Genomic DNA, 25,717 nt, shown 5'->3' with positions numbered 1-25,717 from the left:
TCAGGTCCGTGGAATCTATTCCTAATATGAATAGCAGTGATAAATATTGTGTGTAGTATTCTATTTGCATCATTGAGAACCACATTCTTGCCAAAACGATGGGCTATTAAATAACCAAGGCTTGCTAAAAAAGTCTGGCTCTGCTGGTTTGAATGAACACAGAAAATAACAGAGATCATGCTTTCCATGAAGAAGTATTGAAAGTAGAACTCTATTTTTTTTAAAAAACACTATGGTACCAATTTTTGAAATGAAAGATGATCATTTAAACAAGACTGTTATCATTGCCTTTATTCAAGTTAAGTTTTTATCACGCGAGTAAATTGTCAATGGCCAGCATGATGGCTTTTAGCAAAGGAAAAGGAAGCTTGAAGTAAGAAAACCTCCAAGTTAATTAATATAACTGAACTCAGATGAGGTAGCTGAAGCATTTCTTTTTAATAATTGATCTGATTGTGAATGTACATTAGTTAAAGCCTTAGAAATGAAGTAGTAATCTTTTTTGCATTGATATATTCATACAGATCTGAAGGTACCCATGTAATTGCTGGTCCTGAGCTTGTGTTTTAAGATTATATCATGATAATATTTTTCAAAACGAAGAAATCTGTAACTGGTGTAGGAATTATAAAATTAACTCTGCTTATCATCAAGGCTCTCTAATGAAGCAAATAGAAAAGTTGGTTTGCTTGAACAGTAAACGTGGGATTTTGCCCGAGTTTGTGCTAGAACTGCTTCTTTTAGTTATCTTGCAGTAGCTAAACTTTAGGAGTAAATTTTACTCTGTTTTTCTGTGTAGCCAGATTAATACACACTTTACAGGGACAGTGTGCTCTGTGAGAACAAAGACCTCACAACACAGAATTTCAGGGTGCTTTTAGAACTGTTTCATCAGTTAAAATGGAAAATAAAACCAACTGATGCTCATAGTGTGATAGCTTTTTTATCACTCTTGTCCTTTGAAACACTTAGCTCATTTCAGGTAAAATAGAATTGTATGTGTATTTGTATTTAGGTATATGTGAAAGTATCAGAGAGCAGCCCCATAAGTGTTTCCGATAATTCTGACTAGCTGTGTATCTGCTTCAACTCTTGGGTGATGTTGGGTTAGCTGGGTTATAGAGGTGATATTTTTATTCCTTCTCTGCATACCAGACAGTGGTTAGGATATTTTCTCCATCCCCAATACCAGCTATAATAGTGGCTTTTTTCTCATCCTTTTCTTTTTGCTCTTACTTTTAGAAGAGGAAGGGAAATGTTCTCCGTCTATCAATGTGTCTCTTTCCATGATTAAGTAATATGAACCAAGCTGTCAAATAAAACCTATTTATTTTGGGTTAAAGTCCCCTTACAATTCTCTGGTTTTAATGAAATATTCAAACTAGCAGAACAGTATTTACAACTGCCTATTTTTAATTGATCTGAAATCAGCTGAGGAAGATGTCTCTTGAAAATACCATAGTAAGTTCAGAAAGATTGTATTTAGAAAGTAGTAAACGCAGAATATTAGCTGTTAAAATGCAAGATAGCTGGGGAAACACTTCAGCCTGTGGCTCTCTAGATCTAGGACAACACATGTTTAGAAGAGATGAGATGATTTTTAGGGTGTTGGTGAAATTGTTTGCAGGTTTTTTTTGGTCCTGGTTTATTTTTTATTACACTGCTCCATTGTAGTTATTTTGAATCTCCCACTACTAGTGCTGCTGAATGGTTTTATTATGGTTTCTGAGTCGTGTCTTTGAGGCTGAGCTTTACCACATGCTGGCTTCAGCCTCAAAGCCAGCTTAGCACCCCTCTGCCCACAGCCATCCCATCCCTCTCCTCCTCACCATGATGTGCCACCCTCACTTGCACCAAAAAAACCTCCACTGGGTCCCCAGTGTAAATCAGACCATTGAACTGACACAGGTTAAAAATAACCTTGGTAACCCTTACTCCTTCTCTCTTCTATTTTGGAGGGGTTATTTTTAACAGGGATCAGTTTTGAGGGCTGTTTTATGACATGGCCTGTAGGCAGCGTGGTACGAGTGAGGTGGCACAAGCTGTGTAACGTGTTAATGCGCAGCAGGGTCAGAGGTGGGGGTAGGAGTCCTTAAAAGGGTTTTGACACCAAGATCTTCCCAGAAGATAACTAGAGAATACAGTCTCAAAAAGAAAAGATGTGAACTGGGATCTCTTCACTGCCAAAAGTGTTCCTTAATTATGTTCCCTAATTTTCTTCTGTAAGCAACAGAAGAAAATTATCTGTCCCTGTAGATAATCACCCTGATGTGTATAATGATAGATGTATTATTATTCCTGTCTAAATACATTATGAAAGAGAGCTGTGCTGGTTTGACAGCATCACTAGATTTATAACATAATGATAAACATATTCACTCCAATGGGGGACATTTCCCATGAGGATTTTGGGGTGTGGAAGTAGGCAAGGCATATTCTCTGGTGGGTTATACCCATGGGAAGCTGGAGGACAGAGCCTGGTTTCTGGGGTGTCTGGATAATACTGTATGGAAGTTGGGTCCTGTCACAGAGAAGAAATCTGGGGCTTTTGCCCTTTCTTGTCCATGCTTGCTTTATTTTATTGAGGAGGTTGCTGTCCTCACTGTCACTTTTTTAATGCTCCATGTATCTTGTTGCAATCTCTAAAGTAGTGATAATGCATTTAAACATCTTGAGGTGCAAGTCTAGTAGAAAATGTGGATATGTGAAGTATTTGTAACTAAACAATGTTGATGACGATAACAAAAAGGACTGGGGACTATTACAAAAAGGACTGGGGACTATTACAGAAAGTATCAGCAGAGTGATGTGATACTAGATCCTCTGAAATAATCTTTACTACTTTTTAAACCGGTTATCTCTGCAGAGCAGCTCCTTCTAAATGGACTTCCAGATAATCCAATTGAGTTCACCTGATCAGAGTTTAACAGGAATTAAATAAAGCTGGTTTCCCTATCCTTTAATAGCCAAAATAAATTCTTGAATACAGATTAATTAAAGAGTTCTTTTGAAGCCTTCTTCTAGTATAGGGGACTCTGAGGTAAGCAGCCACATGACTTCATTTCAGTTTTTCTTAATTAAAACATGTATAGCTAGTAATTATTTCCAAATTTGTCTCCAGAAGTCTCTGATGTTTGTCCACATGGATAGATGCCTGATATACATGTTTTCTCCTTACAAATGAATAGCAGTACCTAGCAAATTCTGACCTAGCTGGGCTGTTCGTTGGCAGTGATTTTTCGCCCCCCCCCATCCCCCCTGCCCCTGTTTGAGCTTCAGTACGTTAAGTTTTCATTAGCTCGTGAACTAGCCCAGTGCATCATACTAAGAAATACTATGTTAACAGGAGAGCTTTTTCATGAACAACTGAAATGAAAATAGAGTGAGGATCAACATGAACCGGGCTGGATTTATTTGGTGACCAGACATCATTTTGAGAAGTGAAAGCAAATCCTATTATAAACCTTGGTTTTTAGGTTCCTGAGCAAATTCTTGGTGGCCATCTCTTCTGACAGCAGCTATCACAGTAGTTGTTGTGTGGAATGGCAAGCTTTTGGGTGTGCAGGAATTCCCTGGAGGTCCTACATGGCTGCTGCAGCAGTGCTGGGAGTTGCTGCCTACAGTGCACTGTGGAGAGGCTCTCACACTCCAGGATGTGCAATGTTACATGGGGGTGCCTGTCCCTTAGCAGCTGGTATGTGAATTCAGGGCAGACCACTTTCAGTACCATGTATTTTACTGCTTCTGTTTCTTCTGTTCCAAGAAACAAGTCTTTGGATTTCTGTGGGAACACACAGAATTTGTGCAAAGCTTTTTATTTACAGAGGAGAACTTGATTTTTTTTTTTTTTAAGAAATAATTCTTAAGTAACATATATGATTAGAAACAGTGTGTACATATACATAAACTTAACAGGGGAAGTTCTTCTGTCTTTTAACATCTAAATGAAAAGCTTTTCAGATTAAGTAAAAAATACTTGTGCTGTATATGTGTTGACTGTTAGAATTTCCCAGAAATCAAAGCACCGACTGCCTGGGCTTTTTTGAAGCAAAGAAACCATTTGTATCATCTTGCAGAAAAATTACTCACTCTAGTCCATTTAGTTTGCTATGTCATTCTGTAATTTGACATTAGACATTAAAAATAGGTTAGCTTCTCTTTAAAATTGAAAAACAGAAAAAATACCTTTGAAAAGTACAAGCCTATATTGCCTACACAAAGCAGAATGCTGTGATGACTGGAAACAATTACTTAATTCTCCAGCTGCATTTAAAAAGCTTCTTTTTAAACAATTTATTTTGATAAGCCCTTAATTTTGCTATACTTCATCCAGCTAGAATTACTTACTAAATAAAGTTAATACACTGTTTTTCTTCGTTTAAGTGGAACTTTGGTCTCCATCTAAAACAAGGGTCATGGACAAAAAATGTAGCAAATAGAAAGGTGCTATCTCTCTGGTGATGAGATAACATAACAATAATTTTAAAACACATGAAGTTATAAAATTGCTTACATCCCTTTATACAATATTCATCTGTTCAGTGAAAGTAACCCACACGTTTCCAGTGTGTATCTGGAAATCAACATATTTCGTGGATGTGAACTGGTGAGAATGAAGCTTTGGGAAATTTAAATATTATGCACAGCAGGGCTGATTTTGATACTTTGTCAGCAGTTCATATTTTTACTTTAAGATAAAGTATGGGGGTTTTTTTTCAGTCAGGTTGTGTATTTTTGGTGATTGGTTTATTTGTCCTTCAGGTGCCCTAGTTTTCACCTTGGTTTGGAGATTCCTTTCTGGAAGAAAAGAAATTCTTTTAGTTTGTAGGAAAAAACCCGGCAATGCATTTTTCTGAAGAAAGTAGGAAGCCATCAACTAGCAGCATCTCTGTAGGAGGACTTTCATGTTGAGTCCGTATTCAGTAACATTATATACATATTTAGGCCAGTCATTCAGAACACTAATGTGACAGTACCTTGTTTGTAACTACAGCCTAAATAATGACTATACATGTATTTTCATAAAAGAGATTAAAGAAGTGCCAGTGTCCCTTCTGATTCCTGCGATGAAATGTGAGAGGTAAGCAGCTTTTTGATAGAGTGATTAGTCTCTTGATTTGTTTGCTGCAGTACTTTTTGCTATACCTAATTCAGTCCTTAAATGTGTTGGCATCTGCAGGAACAACTTCTGCCCTGCTTTCTGCTAATCCAGATTTTATTGACAGTAACTGCAGTAAAAATGGGGATGCTATCACTTTTTATGCCTCAGGTTGTTACGTACAATAAAACCTGTTCTGTGCACGCAGTGAAGATAATTTTGGCTAGAAAATTACAGAAATGTGTCCTTTGAATTCACATAGTTCTGTTGAAATCCTATAAAATGTTTCCTTAATTTGGAGAATCCGCAATCCAGGACTCTAGACAATGACATTGTCTGCACATTTTTCAGTAGTGCAGTAGGCTTTATAGTACCACACCCTCCCACCCCCAATTTTGCTTTATTATTTATTTGATGAGCATTTGAAGTAAACACTGCTTTATTCTGCATTGATATTTTTCATCCAGTAAATTCACACCATACCATATTTACAGGTTGGTAAGATTAGAAATTCATTTGAAGAACTCATGACTTAATTTCTCCTGATACATCTTCTTTGTTTTCCTCAGAGCAGTCTTAAAGAACAAGAACAGATAATTCAATTTATGTTGAAATAGAAGAGCTGTCAGCTGAATTAAACAGGAAATAGGCATAAATTTAATACAGAAATTCTTAAGAATTTTCTGGCTTTAATCACAGTAACAGACTATCACAAAATATTTGTTTGTGCCCAGATGAAAGAAAATTTTACCTGTGAACCTGCCTGGTGTTGCAGTGGCTCAAGCAGAGTTTCTTTGAGTGTATAAATGTGAAGCAACATGTGAATATGCTCACTGCCCTGGGGATCTGTATTTGGGTGTACAACAAAGAGTACCTTTGGGCATAAGAATTCTATAACATACAAAGACTTGGAAATGTGATGGTAAACATACTCCTTAAATCACAGCTGGTATTCTGATTTCATTTGCATCATGTTAGATGAGTGAAGGATGAACTTTGAACATGGAAGTAGCTAAAAAGTTAAAAAAATAAGGGAAAAATTTTGTGATCTATTTTACATTTTGATTCTGTGGAATAGTCTTTCCTGTTTTTACATGTGTCCCCCAGTGCTAAAGTTATTTTTCATTATTCCAGGACCAAAGCAAATATATTGTAGTATATACAGTTACCTTTTTAAATGCAGCTTTCTGTGACTTCCAACAGAGTGTGACTTTTATCTGGAACAGAACAACAGGGAGCATGCCATTGGTTTGTGAAGTTATGGAATTTAAAAAAACGTGTTAAGTCCCAAATCTTGGGAGAGATCTACAAGCACAGGCCTTTTCCCTTGCCAAACTCGAATGGAAGGTGGCGGGAACTTGTGTGGGAATGAAGGTGTGTGGATGAACAGGTATTTGCTTGTGTGCTTGCTGCGTGAGTGACTGAGTTTTGATGCCACCACAGACCTGTTGTGTCTGTCACTGACTGGAGCTGTTATGGGTATCGTGTTCTCTAAATGCAGGCATCTCCTCTGGTGAAGTCCTGCTGTTCAGAGAACCAGCAGGTTGGCAGGGTTTTCAACTTGCCTTTGGAGAGTACACGACGTTTCTTCAGTGTTCCAGTAAAAATCAAGATTTCTTAAGCTCTTAGGAAGCTGGCTAGCATTTTACCCTTAAAAAATTCCCAGCAAATAAGCAGAATTTTTAATTAATCTATTGTAAGTGTATGTGAGCTTGATTTAGTCATGTAGACTGTGTTGTGACTCTATGAATACTTTCATGAATACAGATTCAGCTTCTTTGGAAAGATCGTAAGATGATTAGTGATCTGTCCTTGGGATTTGGCTGAATTCAGAATGAGGAGGAACTATTTTATCTTTTACCTTTTTCTGTTGGTGAAAGTTTCTGGTAAAAGCAGACTTTAAGCACAAAGCATATGGTCCCCAGTTCAAATAATAATTTGAAGTGTTGGTTGGTTGTAGCAGTGCGTAAGGTAATAAGGTCACTTGATTTGACAGTTTCAGTTTATTATATATTCATTCTATAAAAATCAACCACAATATGGGTATGAAAGATGTTTTCCAAACCCTAACTGAAGGCACAAAGGAAATTTCTTAGAGTTTTAATAAACTTTTCAGAGGTCTACAGGAATAGCTGATAGTGCTTCTAGTACTGCTCTCTACTGCCCCACAAGAGAGTTGGAATGGTAGAGAAGACTTGTTTGTGAGCCTTTTATGCTATCAGTAAGTTTAATCCATTAATGAATTGCCTTCTTTCTTTGTATGCTTGTACAGAGGAAGCAGAGGAACACTGATTACTTGGTTTAAAATTGCAGAGGAATCTTGATGAAATGGGGAGTAGGGTCCACATTTGCTAACTTCCATCTTAGTGCTCTCACCAAAAGTGAATTCTTCCTCCCTAATGAGGGTGATTGTCCTTTAAATAAGAGTTGTGTGAAAGGATCAAATCTGAGCAGTGGCCTAGTATCAACAGATTAAGTGGCTGAGGTGGTTAAACTTCTTCTGAAAGTACAAATAAAGGAGAAATAGCATGATACTATACTAGTGAGGCCTTTTAACCAAAGGCACTTTGTAGACTATGGGTATGGAATTGTGTGTGGGCATGTTTCTCAAATACTGTGGTGTTTTGAAACTTTTAACAAAGAGGAAAAATGAAAGTTCAAACTTCACAGGAGTTTCTTAAATAAGATTCCCTTCCCATTGTCTGTTCCCTGCAAGCCACATCTAGTTTAATTTGTGCTTCTAGAAACATGAAGGTACCACAAGCAGAAACCATAAGTACTTCAATGTTGTTCTTCTCTTCTGAGCATGGAAAGATACTGATAATGGGTCTGAATCCTTGCTGAAAATACTTCTGACTGGGTTATGGGAAGTGCTGAGTACTCCGGCCTCTCCCAAAGAGTTTTGTATTCAGTTCTGGACACATGCCAGTAACTGGAGAATATCTTCAACTATTTGTAGGTATGCGTTTCCTTTGTGATATCATCAGCATATTTTTCCTAAAATAGCAAGTAATAATTAACACTTGTTCACACCATTAGGAATGCAGATGTTTCCCTATTCAAGTAAGTGGCTTATTAAACTGTCTGATTTGACAGATTTAACACATTCTTGTATCACTGTCCAAACCCAGGGAGAATGACAAGATGCCATTGTGTTCCTTTTCTGAGCAGCCTTTACAGTCAGTAGTAATCACTTAATTTCAGATACAAGCAAAGAAAAATAAATCCATTTGTTGTATATGTACCTGTCCTGGAAGTAGAAGATCATCTTGTGCAGTTTGTCTTGGAATGTACCGTGCTGCCCTGCCATCCTGTGACCTTGTGTTGTTCTTATACGGTTCATTAGTGGAATGCAGCAGAACTGCCTGACTGTCAGGAAAGTAAAGTTCATGTGCCCCCACCTTGCTGAGTAGGTTTGTAAAGGGGTTTGAAACCAATGGTCAATGTTGTTTTTAAAAGCCCAGCACACTGGGAAGTGAATGTCACCCAAGATACAGTTTTATAGTTAGAAGCTGGTTTGGTTAGACCTGTAATCATTAGGTTTGTAAGTGGATGACCTATTTAAAACTCTTATTATGAAATGTACAATTCCATGGGACAGTGAACTTTGCCCAGGAATTAAATCCCAGTTTTAACCACAACATTGTGTAATGGTTGTACACACCTTTTAGTAGGTAAGGTGGTTTTTTCAATGGCATTGGCTTATGCTGGAATTAGTAAATAAGCTGTCCTAATGACAGATCCACCCTATATTATATTTTACAAAGAGAAGGTAATGTTGCACATCCATGCTAAGGTTCCTGTGAACATGGTTTAATAATGGCAAGAACTGTGCCAGTGCTTTTCCCTGCCAAATCCAAATGCCTATAAAACATTGCTTCATAAACATTTTTTTAAAAGTCTCAGGAGTATTTATATATCCGGAGGGAACAAAACCTTGTAGAGAGTATGTCCAGTTTTTCTCTTCATATTCTACTCATATTTTACCCTTTAGAACGCCTCTCAAAGGCTGATCTTGGTGCCTTTATTTTTTTCCAGGCCGGGAGGATTATTTAACAATCAAAATGCTCAACCTCCAAGTTCTTTAACACTTTCTCTGGTTTGACTTATTAATAAAGCTATTGTATACCTGCTGCTGTCGATTAAATTTGCTGAAATTTTGTAATATGAGTAGGTTTTTAACTTGATTACACTCTGCATTACACCTCTTCTAATACAGAGTTGTGTCATTAAGATCTTTCTGGAATAAAGTAGTGTTTTCCAAGCATCCCTTTTACATCATCCTTTCCACTGATGCTTTTTTTTCTCTCAATCTCTGTGTAGATTCCTGCAAGTGAATACAAGCAATTTACTACATGTTGCCTATTGACTCCTTGTATTGAGAAACTTTCAGCAGGTGGAGAAAGTGTCTAATAAATAAAGTACTAATACTGAAATACATTTCTTTTCACATAAATACGATTTTTTAAGTATCGTGGTGTTACAGTCTGATGAAAGATAAGGCTTCCTTGCCATCAGCAAGTCATGCTCCTTGATACTTCAGTTACCTAAGGAAAACCAGTGAAGGTTTACCCAGACAGTGTTTTTTCTCTGAGTTTGTTGTGGGGCTTTTTGGTTGGTTGGGGTTTTTTTATAGTTTCATAGTAGTGTAGCTTGTTGGTTAGGGATTGTGTCCAGAATTCAAACTATGCCCCTGCCCAGCCCAAACACATTCAAAATCAAGCCCTCTTTGTTCTGTTCAGATTTGTGTTACGTTGGCATTGTTGTCCCTTGATGTTCTACACAAGGATTTCTCTCTTGGGGTTGTGTTAACGCTTTGAAAAGTGTGAAGTCTGGTTTGGTGGTAAATAAATGTTACGATCTTGACATAATGCTTAGGAAGAATTCACTTCTCGCCTTCCTTGGTGATGCCATGCTGTCATCACTTCTGTTGACTTTCGTTGCTTTACACAGCTTCAGCTATAGTTTAAACAGGATCTTGGGTGTGTATTGTGTAACTGCAGCAGGGTTTTTTTAATGGAAAATGACATAACTGGAATTTTTTTTCAGTTTGAAGTATGCATATTTGAGCATGTATAATAGGACCATGCTTGTAAATACTGTAGATCATTTGGAACCTAACCTTTATATCTTGTTTATTGTGGAGTGTAATCTCAAACCAAATTGTTATTTAGTATTATTTGTTTATTTTAGCTATTTTGTTAGGAGTTCCATTTTTATAATGCAAGAGAAACCTGTGTTGATGCTACTGTAGAGTCTGTTATATTAGAATGTGCCAGCAAATGAATCAGTGTTATGGAAACAAGAACCAGACATGTAAGGACTAGTTTTCTGGCTATTTCTTTTCAGGAAATTTGCCTGCTACTTTTGGTTAATTTGTTTCCCAACTCATTATTTTTAGAGATCTCATACAAATTAGAACTGTTTAACAGGAAAAAAAAATCCAACCCCAAAACACCCTGTTGCTAACTTGATTTTTTTTTCTAGCAGCCTCTGAATCTCCTGTTTTACCCAAATACATAACAAATCTTGTGGTTTTACTTGCCTTCCCCAAGAGTAGCCCCAGGCTACATTCCATGACTCACATGGGATGCTGAGGATTTCTTATGTTATTCTTTTTTTTAAATATTATTTCAGAATTGTGGTTAGTGTAGGTGTATTGGGGAGGAGAGAGAATCTGCTTTTTTTGCAACTAGCTACTATGTCTTAATTCCAAAACGAGTCACTAGTGTAAGTAGGCTTCTAATACGGAGTGGAACTGTGTAAGACTGAGTCCAACTTTTCTTTGGTGAACTTGCCTAGTTTCCACTTAAGATGGGTCAGCATTAGTCCTAAAATGAGTGAAGATATATTTGATATGACCTAAAGACACGAGTCTGTTTATTAATAAAGGCTTTTGCTTTTGGCTATGACAAGTTGTGTAGTCAGTTTTCAAAACAAAATTAAAACAAACAACAAAGACCAAAAGCAATGAATCCACACCCCACACCCCCCCGAGAACCCACAGTGTCTTACTACTCATTACTTGTTCTAGATCCTAATTTTGAAATTAAAAATTCCAAGAATGTGGACTTAAATTCTTTTTCCATCCCACATGGACAGTTAATAATCATATTGAAAAGATTGCATAAGTATTGCATATGGTTCTACTTCAGATTAGCAAGTCAGATTTAAAGGCAGTTTTAAGTGGTTTATTGCTAATTTAGCCTAATAAGGCACAAACATTGATCATTATCCCACTATTGTAATCCACATACTTTTTTAGATGTTAAGAACTGCCCTTAAAACACAGGGAGGACTCTTCTGAACAAGATGTAAGTGTTCTGTTAAATTAAATCCTAGGCTTTTTATTATCAATCTGTTTATGCTGGGGCTGGGAACTGGATTTACTTCCCATCCCATTTTAAGACTCTGACTGCAGAAACTCCAAATGTTTCTGCACAAGGTATAATGGAGTTTATAAGTTGAAATAATTGTTTTATATCAGTTCTCTGCCAGAATGTCCTAGTTGAAGTGGGAAAGGGTACTAAGGAAGGACTTTTGTGTTTCCTTTTTGTGGCAGTTTTGCTGTGCTGTGACTTCGTTTTTTATTAAGGCGCTGCCTCTTATTTTTACTCTAAATGTATATTTGTAGGTGATGAAGAATCTTTATGCTTTATTGCATTTTCTGTAAACATGTCTTTGCCTAGTTACTTATTTGCTTACTCTAATGCAGAACAAAGTGAGTATTTTGGGGTATATTTGGAGATAATTGGCTTGGCAGATGCTGACCCCAGTTTGAAGCAGATGTCTGTTTTAGAACCCGTATCTTTGCCAAATAGTTCAATTAACTGTCTGAAGTCTGGTGTAAGTTATCTTGATTAGATGGGAAATTTAAATGGTGGATGTCCATTTGAATCAGCTGCTGTTTCAGCAAAAAATCTCATACAATTGACGATTCAATTTTTCAATTTCCCAGCTTTGTAGCAATAAGTTGGGTGAGTCATAAGATGTTCTGTATGAGACTACTGTTACTTGCAGAAATAAATATATAAAGCCTCCCCAGAAAGGGTTTGGTTAAAATGTAGTGAGATTCTAGATAATTCTCTCTCCTTTACATTCTCTTCCTATTCCTTTCTGCTTTGGAAACGTGTTTTCCTCACTGTGTTTTGAAGTTTGAAGGTAATTGACAGTCCCCCAGCTGCCAAAAAATTGGAAACCATCAAAATGAAAGCATCCAAGGAACATAATTCCAGCAGTGGGAGAGAGAGAAAACCAAGGACAGGAATTGAAATCTCAATTCCTCTTTTACTACTTTTAATAGCAAATGGTGGCACAATTTAAAAATACTAGAAATCAAGTAAAATCTTCCTACCTACTTGTGAAAGAAGTTTAATTGGTTCATGAAGAATTTGTAGAAGCAGGGAACAAACTGACAAGATACAGCCAATACTATATATAAAGTTCTGTGATCTCTTGAAAGAAAAAAATGACTACTTTTTAGATGTGTAATATGCATTTACTATCACTTATTTGTATGTGCAGCTAGTGAATATTCAATAGCAATAAAAGTAGAATCAAATTTACATTTGATAGGCTGTTCCCATCATTGGTATTCACGATTGTATGATCACACAATCACATTTGCATCTTATACCTACCAAAAAGAGGAAGGTTTGAAAATACACGTCAGTAAGTTTAAGATGCCCTTTAAGGCATCTACTGTTCTGGGACAGTTCAGGTGTTAGTTAACATTCTGGTAGGAAACTGAAGGGTTTTTTAAAAGATATTTTCAAGCCAAACCTTGGAAATCTCATTTGTACTACACTGATAGTGAAAGAATGTGAGGGACTGCTATCCCAAGATATCCAAAGCTAAGTTAATGGAGGAACCTTGAAGCAGTAAAATGGTTATTTAAAATAATGCATTCCTTTTCTTTAAAATATTTCTGCTGTAAAGAGAGGGGAGGGGGTGGGGAGAGAAAATATATACAGCAGCTATTTTAAAGCTCATGGTCTGCCCTGGATGCAAAAAGCTGATTTTGAGTAAGTTACCTGAGGTACTTAAAATTGGAATAAAAAGCATTAGGTCCAAACCACTTTATAAGCTCTGAGAGAGCGCCAAGAAAAGCTCATGGTTGTTGGTAACAGTGATGCCCACAGTGGTGTGTGTCAAGTCACTGGGCTGCTGCTGTGCTTTCTAATTCAATTCCAAGTTCCTCGATTGATAGTCAGAAATACAATTACCTATTGCACGCGCCCTCGTTGGAGCCAAAGTGCATCTTCTGTATCCAGAACCAAATGGCCTTCTGGTTGTGTTTTGTACTGCGTTGCAGGTTCAGCAAAACTGAAGCACTGCATTTTTGGCTGCCTGCTTTCATATCTGGGCTTATAATTTTCAAGGCTGGCACAATCAACACATGACCTAGCTTTGTATTACTGTCTTTCTTCTGTAGTTCAGTATCCTTTTACACTGTAAAATAACAAATTCTGGAAATACTTTGAGTTAAATGATGCATAGTTAAGTAAGATAACAGATATAGATAAATCTAAAATCCTCACTAACTTGGAAAGTCAAGTAAAACCTAATAATTGTTTGCAACATTAATGTAAGAATCACCAAGTAACAGTGTTTCATTGAAGAAAGAAAATAATCTTGACAGCCAAATCAATGTAACATGCAGTGGAACTGTGAGTTAAAGAACAAATGTTACCAAATAGTGTTGGTTATGAAAAGTGCCAACAGATTTGTCATTAGTGAAAAGTTAACCCTTCATTCAATGTATAGTTAGACTCAAGTGACTGAGAAGCAGTTTAGAGTCAAAACAGGCAAGAAAGCTGACTGAACTTGTAGTCAGTTTAAAAAATGTTGGAAGTCTTCTGTTAAATAAGCTGCCATTTACCATTCATAACAGAGGTAACAATATGTTACCACTTGCAGGTTCTCTGTATACATTATCCATTTTGCTAATACTGTTTTTACGTTTTCAGGAGTTTTATGAACATACAAAAACACTTTGGCAAGATGAAGGTGTGAAAGCCTGCTATGAGAGATCTAATGAATATCAACTGATTGACTGTGCACAGTAGTAAGTATTGTTTCTGTTCCATTCTGCTGTATGTTGACTGTGATATACACAGTATAATTGAATGTTAATGACAGTGATTTGGGCAGTCCTGATGCTTACTTTTCCTTACCTTGGAGAATGTGGGTATGCTATGTAGTTAATTGTTGGCAATCAGCCATTCAGAGAGGTAGGAAAAACTGGCAGTCAGTTAGACAATAATATCTATATTAAAAACATTGCAGATGTTTCAAATGGTGTTAATACAGGCTGACACCTTAATGCGGTGGATAATTGTGTTGTCTCAAAGACCAAATTTCCTGCTTCTTCCTTTTAGACCAGTTCCTTTCAAATGATGGCTTCAGATACTGGAGCAGGTTTTAGTAAATTTGAAAGTACATCAGTGGAAAATGTGCCCAAATTTGTAGCTTTTGATTTTAGTGCAGTTTATTTATCTGAAAACAAAGAGAATGCAGCAACAGTCATGGGCAGCAGCCTGTGATCAGTCACCAAGACTTCTGCTTGTGTGCCTTCATGCACATGTCTGGGAATGATTCATTCTCTTCTGCTATTTATACCACTGTGGTAATTAATACTGCCATGAGAGACTACTGCATGTTTGCAGTTATTTACCACATACAGCAATATAGTATGGGTTAGAATTTTTTCTGGCAAGGTGTTTGTGATAATGGTGTATTTTTGGTGTGTATGTTCAACTGCAGGACTTTGTTTTGGAATATTAATGGTTAAAACTTGGTTAAACTTTGTTAGTTTATACTCTCTTCTTTTAGAGCAGCTGAAGTAAGGTTTAGCGGTCAAGGAAAGGCAAGTTTTTAATCTCCACTGCAGTTTGTCTACTACAGCATCTCTTAAAGAACATTTGATGAAATAAATTGTGTAAGGTTCTCTTTTGTTTGTTGAGGTAGACTTAAAGGTAAATCAACAATTAGCTCCATTTGAAAAGAGACCAGGGAGATAATTTTACTATGACTTGCACAGCTCCAGGTCTTTAGGAGCCTCTTTGAAGTTCTGCCATTGTTTCTAGTGAGAATTTGTTTGATGTGTAGCGATGTCTCTTGCATTCAGTGACTAATGTTTGATCATTTGGCATAGATCTTTTTTCAAGTTCAGTTGCTACAAAATAAAAAATACTACAAGATTTTCGTTTTCTGTCAACTGTCAGTAAATTTTATCTTTCTAGTGTCAAGTTGATAGAAATAAGGAAGAACTAGTTTTGTTTCATGTAGTGTTTGCTTATCTGTTTGTTTCTGGTTAGGGTTTGTTAATAGCCAACTTCCATGACGGGAAGAAATAAGTATTGTTAAGCATTAAGGGGGTTTTGTGTTGCCCTTCTTTGGAAGAGGAACAAATTTTCTTTTGACCTGAATGCACAGAAGAAAGCTCAAATTCTTATCATCCCTGATTGCTGGACATTGACTTTTTCATGGGTCAGCAAGGCAAGTGGCCTTCATGATGGTTTTACCATCCTGCTCCATCTAGTGGAACACTCAGTTCTACAGCAGGAGCTGTTGAGTCAAAACCAAACCTTGGACATTGCTAACAAATTAGAATGATTTTCTCTTCTACGATACCATTGTTGTCTCCTTCCAAAAATATTTTGTAATTCTAACATTGATTCAATTTGATAATAAAGTATATCACGGTATTTTCTTGCAGAAGGAGCCTTTAATTGTTGGGTCTGGTTGTACTTTTCCTTTCTGGCACTTTTGCTCTTGCAACAGCATTTTTCATAACACAATATGCAAAGTAAAAGGTTTTTAATGGCTAAAGGTTTACTTGGAGGTTAGTGTGACTTTGAAATTCAGAACTTGTTTTTAGCATGTTAAATTTTCAAGGGACCTGACAAAAATTACTTCCTATAAAATCTGACATGATTGATACCTTGAAATGAACCTGCTGAGCAAGCTCTAAAGAAATTGTAGCGAAGGCGAAGCATAAAACGTAACTGAGATTTATCAAGTGAAGATTATTTTAATTTCAATCTGCATAGTTAAAAAGGAAAGTTGAGAAAACTGTGTTGGAGTTGTCAGCTCTTCCAGAGAAGAGTCTTTGGGTTCTAAACACTTTCCCTTTTGAAGTCCCTGTTTAAAACGAGAAAGGTGGAATAGAAGGCGGAAAAGTGGCTTTTCTTTTTCAAGATCAATCCAGCTTCCAAATATCCCTTCTTCCTCTTGAAAATTGACTAGGTTCTTAAATATTCATGAATTCCTTTAAAATTCTGAACAGTGTTTCTTTTTGCAGTTGTTTGTAAATTTTAAAAATTTTTTTAACTGTCATTTTTGAAGTGTGAATTGGTTCACATCTTGGTCTGGGCTCATTTAACGTTCTGCCTTTTTAAAAAAAGGGTTTTTCACTCTTGGAAGTGGCACAGTTTTATGTATCTATATATATATATAAGTGTGCATGTGTGTATATCTAGGAAGGAAGTTCTGCCGAACATGTAAAAAAATTGATCTTGTCTGTCTTGTAGCTGGGACCAGTGAGGACTGTATATCTTACAGGGCTTAGCTTGGCTTTCAGAAATGTTAATATCAAAATTAAATTTATTTCTGTTTCTTCCAAACCTGCATGAAATGCGTTTGGAGCTTCTCTGGGGCTTGTGGCAGGTTTTGGAGCTGGTCTGTGTGGCCTGGCCTCAGGCAGTGGGCACAGCGCAGGCCTTGAGGCTGCCTGTGGGGCAGCTGTGCCAGCGGTCCTGCCTTCTGGGAACTGGCAGGAGGCCTTTCCCTTCTCTTATCCCCACCTTTTGTTAGTAGGGCAATGGTGGCAGTGAGCTACTGGGTCAGCTGTAAGGCCTTACCTACTTGCCTTCTGTTCAGCATTACTGTTCTTATGATTCTCCTTATTGTGGATAAAAGCTGGTTCTTCATGTAGGTAGCTTGGCTGTAGGCCAACAGAAGGTCTTTCAGAGTTAAGGACTTTATGGAATAGCTGCAGGATGCTGGAGCATCTTGGAAAGAAGGATATTGTGGAGATGGAGGTTTAAACTCTTGCAGAGCTTGTGCTGAAGAAAGAGGAGAGCTAGCTGGTGGAACTAGCTCTCCTAGAGAAACGGATTGGGGAGGGAAAGCCACTTTCTTCTGCTTGTCCCTTCCCAGGAAAGTGGGAACGAATGTATTCTCAATCTAATGAGGTGTGTCTGCCGTAGAGACTGGCAGTGGGGTTTTTCACCTGCTCCTGATCAGTAAGTGAAAGGACAGCACTTCCTGCTGACTGGCTACGATTCTTTGATGTCTTCCCATAAGAAGTTAACATTAATACCTGCTTTAATCATTGCTCCAGCAATTCCCTGGTTTCCCTGGCTCTGAAAAGAAGGCACAGGTATCATATTGGTTTTCCATTTACCTGTAGTAGTGGTCTTTGGGGGTGTGAAGGTGTGAGGCCCAAGCAGTAACCTCGTCTGCTGGAGAGCCCTTCTGCTATCCTGCTGTTCATCCTCAAGCTCACTGGCTAACGAAATCGTCACTTTGGAAGAACCCTATTCCTTTCCAAAGAGTAGCTGCTTCTGCTCATCATGAGCTTTACTGTACTTCCTGCCTAGGCATATTTTGCAGTCTTGAGAGACAGAGAAAGGAAAGGAGGCTGTTTCCCTATTCTTAACTGGACTTACTAAGTAATTAATTTCAATTCTGCTTTTAGAATAAATGGTCTGTGAGGTTGTCACCAATTTCTCTCCAGGAGGAATGTATTTTAGCACTGAGGAGAGAGCCATATCGAAGAGAAGACCAAATTTCATTGCTATTGCATCTCATGGGGATGTATACATAAGAGAGCGAATGTTTGTACTGAGGCTACCATGTGATACTGCTCTTGGCTAATAATAAACAGAAGAACGCAGAAGTGTCTAGAATATAGAAAACCCCAAACAGTGAGAAATAAATAATTTACCATCCTTCATATTTCTTCCCTGAAGGCACAGGATTGCAGTTTATTTGGAATATATTACTTAATATTAAGAATATAGGAGCCATTTCCACTGTAATGTGCCAGGACCTGTTTGTCAAATATATGCCTTCTGTCAAATACAAACAAACATAATCTCTTTGAAGTGCTGTTATTGCTAATACTTGTACCTTGGTTTTAATTTGAGGAGCTCTGTTCTTGAGGCCTCACAAATGCACAGCAGAGTGGTCAGAGCAGGTAGATGCTCTCACGTTGGCATGAAGGATGCTAGCGCCATCCTGAAAGGTCTGAGCCAAAGTCTGTGGATGCCCTGGAGAAGATTGCTTTGATGTCAGTAGCTGTAGGATTAGCTACGTAGCAAATCAAAAGCAAAGCCTGGGTACACAAGCCTCCTGGTGCCTTTTGTAGGTTAGCTAATATCAGGCTGTGCCCGCAGATACTGGATTTTTTGCTTTAGTTCGCCTTGGCTTAAGTAGGTGCCTTGGCCACCAGTTTGATTCTGTGCTTCGTTTCACACTGCGTATCTCCTCGCTGGCGCTTCCTGGTTTTGGCTGGGGTGGAAAAGGAAATAATGTGAGGGACAGTCTTTGCAGCCCGTTTCACACCCTCCGATATCAGGAAGGGCTGGAAGTAGCACGAGGGAGCCCATTCTCACGCTATTTCCTGCTGCCGGCCTTTCTCCTGCCGCCTGCCATTTCAGGGAAGGAGAAAGCACGGGGAGGTGGCTGCTCTAGGTGCAGAGCCACGTTTCTCAAACTTCAACACCAGCACAGCCACTCCGATAGCTTGAAACTGTGCCAAGCTGCTCCAGAAGAGTTTTATGAGAAGTATTTTTTAAGATGTTTGTTTTTAAAATACTTATCAAAGAAAGGGGGGGAGTGCAGCTATTAACCGACCGCTGTGCAGGGCTGCTAAAGGATCAGCAGATGTGGACGTGCTGTTTTTTTAATTCCTAATTTGTTATTGGTTGTAAATTCTTTATACTTTTGCTAAGATTTATGGTGTGTTTTATTTCTGGATTTGCTGACTTGTAGAGTGCAATTAAGAGCCCCAATCTGAGCACTTAATGATTTTCTTCCATGTTGATCTCATTTCATGACAAAGTTCCCTTCGTGGAACATGTAGTAAAGTGCATTTGCTGAAAGTCTCACCTTTTTAAACAGCAGCTGATTTATCAGTAGTACTACTGTTAGTCTAGTTTCTTATTCATATTATTTATTACCACTTTTTTTTTTTTTTTCCTTTTCACTTTCTTTCCACTCTGTGATTTTGGCAGAGTAGTTGTTCTTGTCTCCTCCAGCTCCGCAAGCTGTGTCTGCATACTCACATTCAACAGGACAGGAATTTCCCTGGCCTATATTCCTGGCATACATGAGCTTCTTACGGACGTTAACAATTATATTGTTAAACATTCCTGTGAGGAAGAATAATATTCATGTCCCCTTTCACTGATTTAAAACTGATGAGTTGCCTACTGTTGAGTGAATTCTTTGGCAAACTGAGGAGTAGACAGAGATCATCTAACTTCTAATCCTTAGTCTTGATTATAAAACCCACCTTACTTTATTCCAGAGCACTTAAGATCCTAATTCAGTTATCTTTCTCCCGACTCTTCAGGCTGAGGGAAAAGAGGATCATGTTTTGAACAAGGTTAAATTTCAACTAAAAAAGCCTCAAAAACCACAGCCCAGGTTATTTTTTTTCAATACAATCCAGTGGGACACTAGGTGCAGAAATAGGTTGCTGTAGGTGATGGGAAGTACTCCTGCCTTTACATGACTTTAGTGAAGTCACTACCAACATACTGAGTCCAAATATATAAGTAGCTGAATTATACCTACTGCGCCATGTGCCTGCCCTTTCTTGCTGACTGTCAATAGCAGGGATGTGCCTGCTGGCAAGTGCTCTGAAAACCAGATTACCTAAATTTAGCCGTTAAATGGATTATGAATCCAACACATGTTCCCACTGTTGTCACAGCTAATCATAAATTCATAATTTCAAGCTACACTCAACCCCAGATAAACTTCTCTGTCATCAAAATAAATTACATCCCAGTATGAAGCAAGATAAAACAAAAGGTGTCCTGGAATAGCTTGCCTGAGCCTTACAAATTAGGAGCAGCAGTACTGAAGGTGATGAGCCATAATGGCAGAAAGGCATTTGCAAATCCAACATGTGAATAACTCCAGAAGTCATACACAACAGGCTTTGGAGGTCTATGTGATATCCACTGTTTCGTTCTGAATTATTGTGAGAGGGTTCAACTGTTTGCTCCAGAAATCTGATTTTGCCTCCACTTTCACTCATGCTGCAGCATGTAAACCCCCACCACCACCACTCCCCCACACATACACACCCTCACCCATTGCCTTCATTCATTTGCTGCTCTTGTTTCTCCTTTGTTCCACACATCTGTTAATGTGTCAGTTCCTTTCTGCCCTTTCCCTGCAGATGCAACTTCCTTTCCGTGTCTAGTTGTAAATATTAGGGATTTGCCTTCAGCTGGAGGCAGGGCTGACCTGGTCTGAAGGGCATGGAAAAGCTGATTTGGAACTTCTTCCCCTGTTTCTTGACCCAATCAATCCTGCATCCAAATTATCCCACGTTGCCTTTTAGTTTAAGCGTACCACTTGCTAATGCCTGCATGAGTTAAGGGTAAACTGGAGTGGTCAGGGATGCCTGATGTAGTGGGTCATTTCTCACTGTGTTGCAACTGCTCCCACGTGCAAATAGAGCATTTCTTTGTGCATCAACTAGCTATTCTTGCCTTCAGTGACAAATTCACAAGCACAAACTTTGCTCAGGTTTGGCACAGGGGTTGAAACTTTGGCATGAACGTTTTATTTAAATGAAGCTTGTCCATAAAATAGTGAATTTCCTCTGTGATCATAAATAGGCATCCACGTGATGTGTTCAGTAGATTGCTCTTTTCCTCTGCCAGCTCAGCTTCATTTTGGATGGCAAAAGCACATCAAGACAGTGTCACGAGGGCAGAGCTACCTGACAAGTGTACTGACATTTTAGCTGGGGAAGAATACTGTCTTGAGTCCAGCTGTTAGTTTGCTCAGGATGTATCTCTTGGCTAATATTTTACTTTAATAGTCTGCTTTAAAACCAAAGTCGATGTTATCAAAGAATGTGGTTGTATGAGTAACTACTACTGTATAAACCTAAGAATGATGCAGCTTCATGAGATAATTCTGTACTAAAAGAACTTGGCTACAGTTCAGAGCTCTGCAGATGAACAAAGTTGTTCTGTAGCCCAGTTTCTTCATTTCTTTGCTTATACTCGCAGAGTTAATTAACACAGAGTTAAAAATAATTCACTGAAGGGAATAACAGATTCCTTGTTACTAGTGGTAAAAATGGCAAACTGTGGTGTTTGACAGAGAGTGTTATGCTGCATCACCAAGTGAATTTAAAACATTTTAATAAATAATACAGATAAATTTCAAATGTGCTTAAGCTCTGAGATTTGTATTTCGAAAACAGAAGATAAAATAATCTTGAGCTTTTTAAAAGCAAATGTCAGGAGCATATTTTGTAATTGCTTTCAGGTCTGTTAGGTACAGGAGTATTCTTAGGGAATGTATTTCTGATTCCTCTCCATGCTTCTGCTGGTTTTTTTTTGGGTGGGCACCATTCTCTGCAAACATACAAATACAGATACAGTGGGATTTTTTTTGTGGGTGAAGGGGAGGTGTCAAAACGCAATACAGCAGGAGATGACACCTAAGCCAGAACTTTGTTAATTAAACTTTTGTTCATTTCTGCACTTTAATGCACCGGGTTCCCCGTTTTATCATACTCCTTCCTTCAGAGTTTTTGTGTCGTTGATTAATAGTGTGAGAGAATATGCCAGAAAACTACTTAAATAGGTGCTTTGTACACTGAGGGGTTTTGTGGTCATTGGTTCAACAGCATGTTTTGAGGATGGGGTCAGATCAGTCACTTCCAGGGTATTTGTAGGGTTGATTTTCATTGATTGTTTGCATTGCTTATTTGTTAAACTTTGACACTTCCTAAGTCTATTTCCATGTAATTAAAATGACTAATATTTTTCAAATAACTCCTGTATTAGTAAACAGGATTCCATGTATGCATTCAAAGCTGAGTGATTGGTTTTACAGGCTTGACACAGAATAATTTATTCACAAAACGACTGTTGCATTGTTGCACAAGACCACTAAATGCAGCTCCTAACATGGCATTATTACACAATTTTGGTTTTCTTTCATGATTGTAAAGATAAAGAAAAGTTCAATAGCCTCGATTCATCCTTATGGGAACTCTTGAAGTAGATGGAGTTTCTCCTACTGTGAGTTAATTCATTAACAACAGGTTTCACAAATATCGCTGAATGCCTGGATTCCTTGGTGATCTGCTGAGCAGCCTTTCATCCTTTGAGCGATGCCATGCATTCCTGGAGTGAGGGCATCTTGCTGTCAGAGTAAACACCGTATCTGGCTCCTAGTGCAAAGCTGATAAACGTGCAGCTGATGTATTTACTGCAAGACAGGCCCGATGTTCGACAAGGTTTGACACGTTCAGAAAGTCAGACAATTGGCAGAGCTATATGACTGCTTAAAGCTCGAGGTTTTTTGGCTTGCCTTGGCTGTATGTGGATCTTGCAGATGATATTGCCCTTTTTTCTGTTGGGTTGGGGTTTTTTTATTTTTACTAATCACAGAACACAATTTTTTTATATCAGGGAAAATGCAACAGATTCACCCTAAGAATGACTGTTTCCTGCAGATGAAACTTCTTCTATAATCTCAGTTCTCAAAAAAGTTAGACATACTTTGAGTAAATTTGAACCAGTAAAAGAGTAGACTGTTGTGTGCACAGTAAACCTTAAATCCTCTGGGTCTTTTGTGAAGGCAGTGGTCAGTCTGTGTGTTACAATGAATTACGTAGGATGAAAAGTTAAAGTAAGAGGAGTTGTCTTATTGCAAACTCTGTAAGGTTTTTACACACTTAGGATGTACCAGACTTCTGTATTTATTGTTTTATCCATTAGTTTTTAAAGTGTTTAGTTTTATTGTTAAATTCCCATAACTTTATTACAAAACTAGAGAAAACAACATCTTGAATTATTTGTATCGGACTTATATAGTAGTCTGTAGTGTTCTTGGATTAGTAGTAGTGTATAACCTGTAGTTGTCAAGTGGTGAGAGTCAGTCAGAGCAACTTAGGTCTTGAGAATTAGTTTTCACTCACCCTTTCCTGCCATGCTTTGTGCAAACTGCAAAAGCTTTGACCTGCAGTTTGAACAATTCAAGATGATACAGAACAAGGGGAAGAGCCTTCCATAAGGGCTGGAGCTGCCTTCACCTAGGAATCCTTCCTCAGGAGGAAGATCTGCGGGTGGAACATACAGGACAAGCTATAAATAAATGCTTGAGGAAACCAGAGAGCACGGCGTTGATTGCATCATTTTTGCATTACCTGATTAACAGCCAGACTTGGGTTCTCTGGGTGGATTTGGTGGGCAGCGCGTGCAGTGCTGGACTGGCTGCAGGGTCCTTGCAAGGGGGGACCCCTGGGGTCTGGCTGCAGCAGTGGAAGCTACAGGAACTGCTGCTGCAGCAGGAAATGCCTTGCTGAACTGCTGTGCTTCCCCGGGCGCTCCCAGAGCAGCAACCCTGGAGCCAGGTGTGACTGGGATTTGGGGGATTTTGCCATTTACTCACCTTGGTGAGCTGAGTAGTTGCTGGAACTTTGTGCCTGACCTTGGGATCTGCTATTTCTGATGTTTGCCATCAGCAAGCATGACAGTTTTTGGGGCATGGGTTGTTGGGGTTTTTTATGAGAGCTCTTATTGCTCGTGCTCTATTGCTGCAGAAAAGGAACGTTTCGAGATTAGATGACAGGGGAATACTGATAAACTAAGACCTAAAAAGATACTGTAAAAGCTCATTACAGATTTGCTTTAAAAAAGGAATTAAAAGCAACAGTGTTCCAAAAGATTGGAGGCAACAGAAAATTTCTGATACGTGGATGAAATGAGGCCAGTGCATTTGCTGGTACAGTGTGAAAGCTCCAGGTTCGATTCCCAATTATTCCCTGGGCTGAAACATTGCAAATACATCACTGCCGTTCCCAGGGAGAGGGAGCACTTGATGCTGTTGACTTGCATGTTCTCTCATTCCTTTTCCTCTTCTATGAACTCCAGTGTTTGATAAAACACCAAAGACTTTCTTTCACTGGGGACTTAAATTTGAATTTCTTTTGTCTGGGTGCTTGCCTGCATTCACAGGTGTTGCTGAATTTATTCTTTTGAGAGACCCCTGACAGAGATGTCTGCAGTACATTTGGTATAAATTTACCAGCAGGCTCAAAAGTTTATTGAGACCATGTGCTTGCATGCAGAGAAACATGGTCATGAAATCCTTCCTTCAAGAGGGGGCAGACCGAAAATGAAAAATACGTTAAGCTCATGCTAGGTAAACAGGTTTATCAGACTGAACTGAACTTAACTATTCTTTAGGTATCTTTTTTTTTTATAGTACATGGCTGAATTGCAATTTCTTTCCATTTATTCACTAGGTGATTTCACATGTGTTTAGGAATAATTAGTAGGCAGGATGTCATTGATAGGTTTTGTAATCTGAAATACCATTTTTCACTGATGACTCTGGAGTGTATTATACATTGATTTTTGTTGCCGAAACATTAAAATTAGTGGCTATAGTTAAATATAATTCTGTGTTAACTACATTTGTATTGTGCTATACTAATTAAGTCTCTGAGAAAGATACCCAGCAATAAAGCTAGAGTGTAGTGTATTCATTATGCAAGGGAGGGTGTTCAGTGTCTGGATGGTAATTTACACTTGAAATATATTGGCTGCCCAGTACGTTTTCTGTGAAGGCTGTAAAGTACCTTGAGTACTCTGCAAGGCTCCCCTTCCCCCAGAGGGCTTATGTGATCTGCAGCCCAGGAAAAGCCAGCGAGGGCTATTTCTGTCAAGGCTGCTGCAGCCGAGGAGGGTCTGCCAAAGGAGCTGCAGCCAGCCCAGTTCAGGTGGAGGGATAGTGCTCTGTGCATTTTGCCAAAGGATTTGTGGGTCCACAATTTAAAAATTAATAAAACCTTCTGCAGCCAAATTAATTTCTATAAATAAATTAAATAGCAATATATACACAAAATCTCTATAAATTACGTTAATTTGCCTTTTGCCCCCTCCCCTTTATATTGCAATATTATATTGGTAATACTGGTAAAGTTACTGAGGAACACACTGTCTACCACTTTTGCTGTTAAGGCATCTCAGTTGGATTTTGATTACTCAGTAGGATTTATGATGTTACAAGATCAGGGACAGTTTGGAATAATTAGGCATCTTGATGCTTTGTATCTGGCAAGGCAACCTTTGTACATGGCTTCATACAGAGTCTGGATGTTCTCTGGATAGTCTTTCATCAAATAGGTTCACTCTTGAGACTCAATCTTGGTCAAGTCACTGATCTGTTATTTCATTTTGGCCTTTACTTGAGCTTTGTCTCTCGGTGTGTGTGCCGTGAAGAGCAGATTTTGCAGGTAAGGTGTACAGTCTCAGTTCTTCTTAGTCCAGCTCAAATGATGACTTTTCCCCATTTCTGCTGGAGGACTCGTTAACCTCTGTTAACGTGGAGCTGAACTGCTCT

The 25,717-nt window shown here is 38.4% G+C and overlaps 1 protein-coding gene across 1 annotated transcript in view; it reads left to right on the top strand.

Annotated features, from left to right (window-relative positions):
- GNAS (GNAS complex locus) overlaps window positions 1-25,717 on the top strand; it is a 99,429-nt gene that overhangs the window by 45,025 nt on the left and 28,687 nt on the right. The window contains exon 5 of the mRNA XM_084271767.1: window positions 14,068-14,165. Coding sequence (XP_084127893.1) covers window positions 14,068-14,165 — 98 coding nt within the window. The remainder of the gene's footprint in view (window positions 1-14,067; window positions 14,166-25,717) is intronic.

Source organism: Gallinula chloropus, assembly GCF_964237585.1.
Source record: "Gallinula chloropus genome assembly, chromosome: 16".
NCBI classification, from domain to species: domain Eukaryota; kingdom Metazoa; phylum Chordata; class Aves; order Gruiformes; family Rallidae; genus Gallinula; species Gallinula chloropus.
The sequence above is the reverse complement of the archived record's forward strand: the minus strand, read 5'-3'. Positions and strand labels throughout refer to the sequence as shown.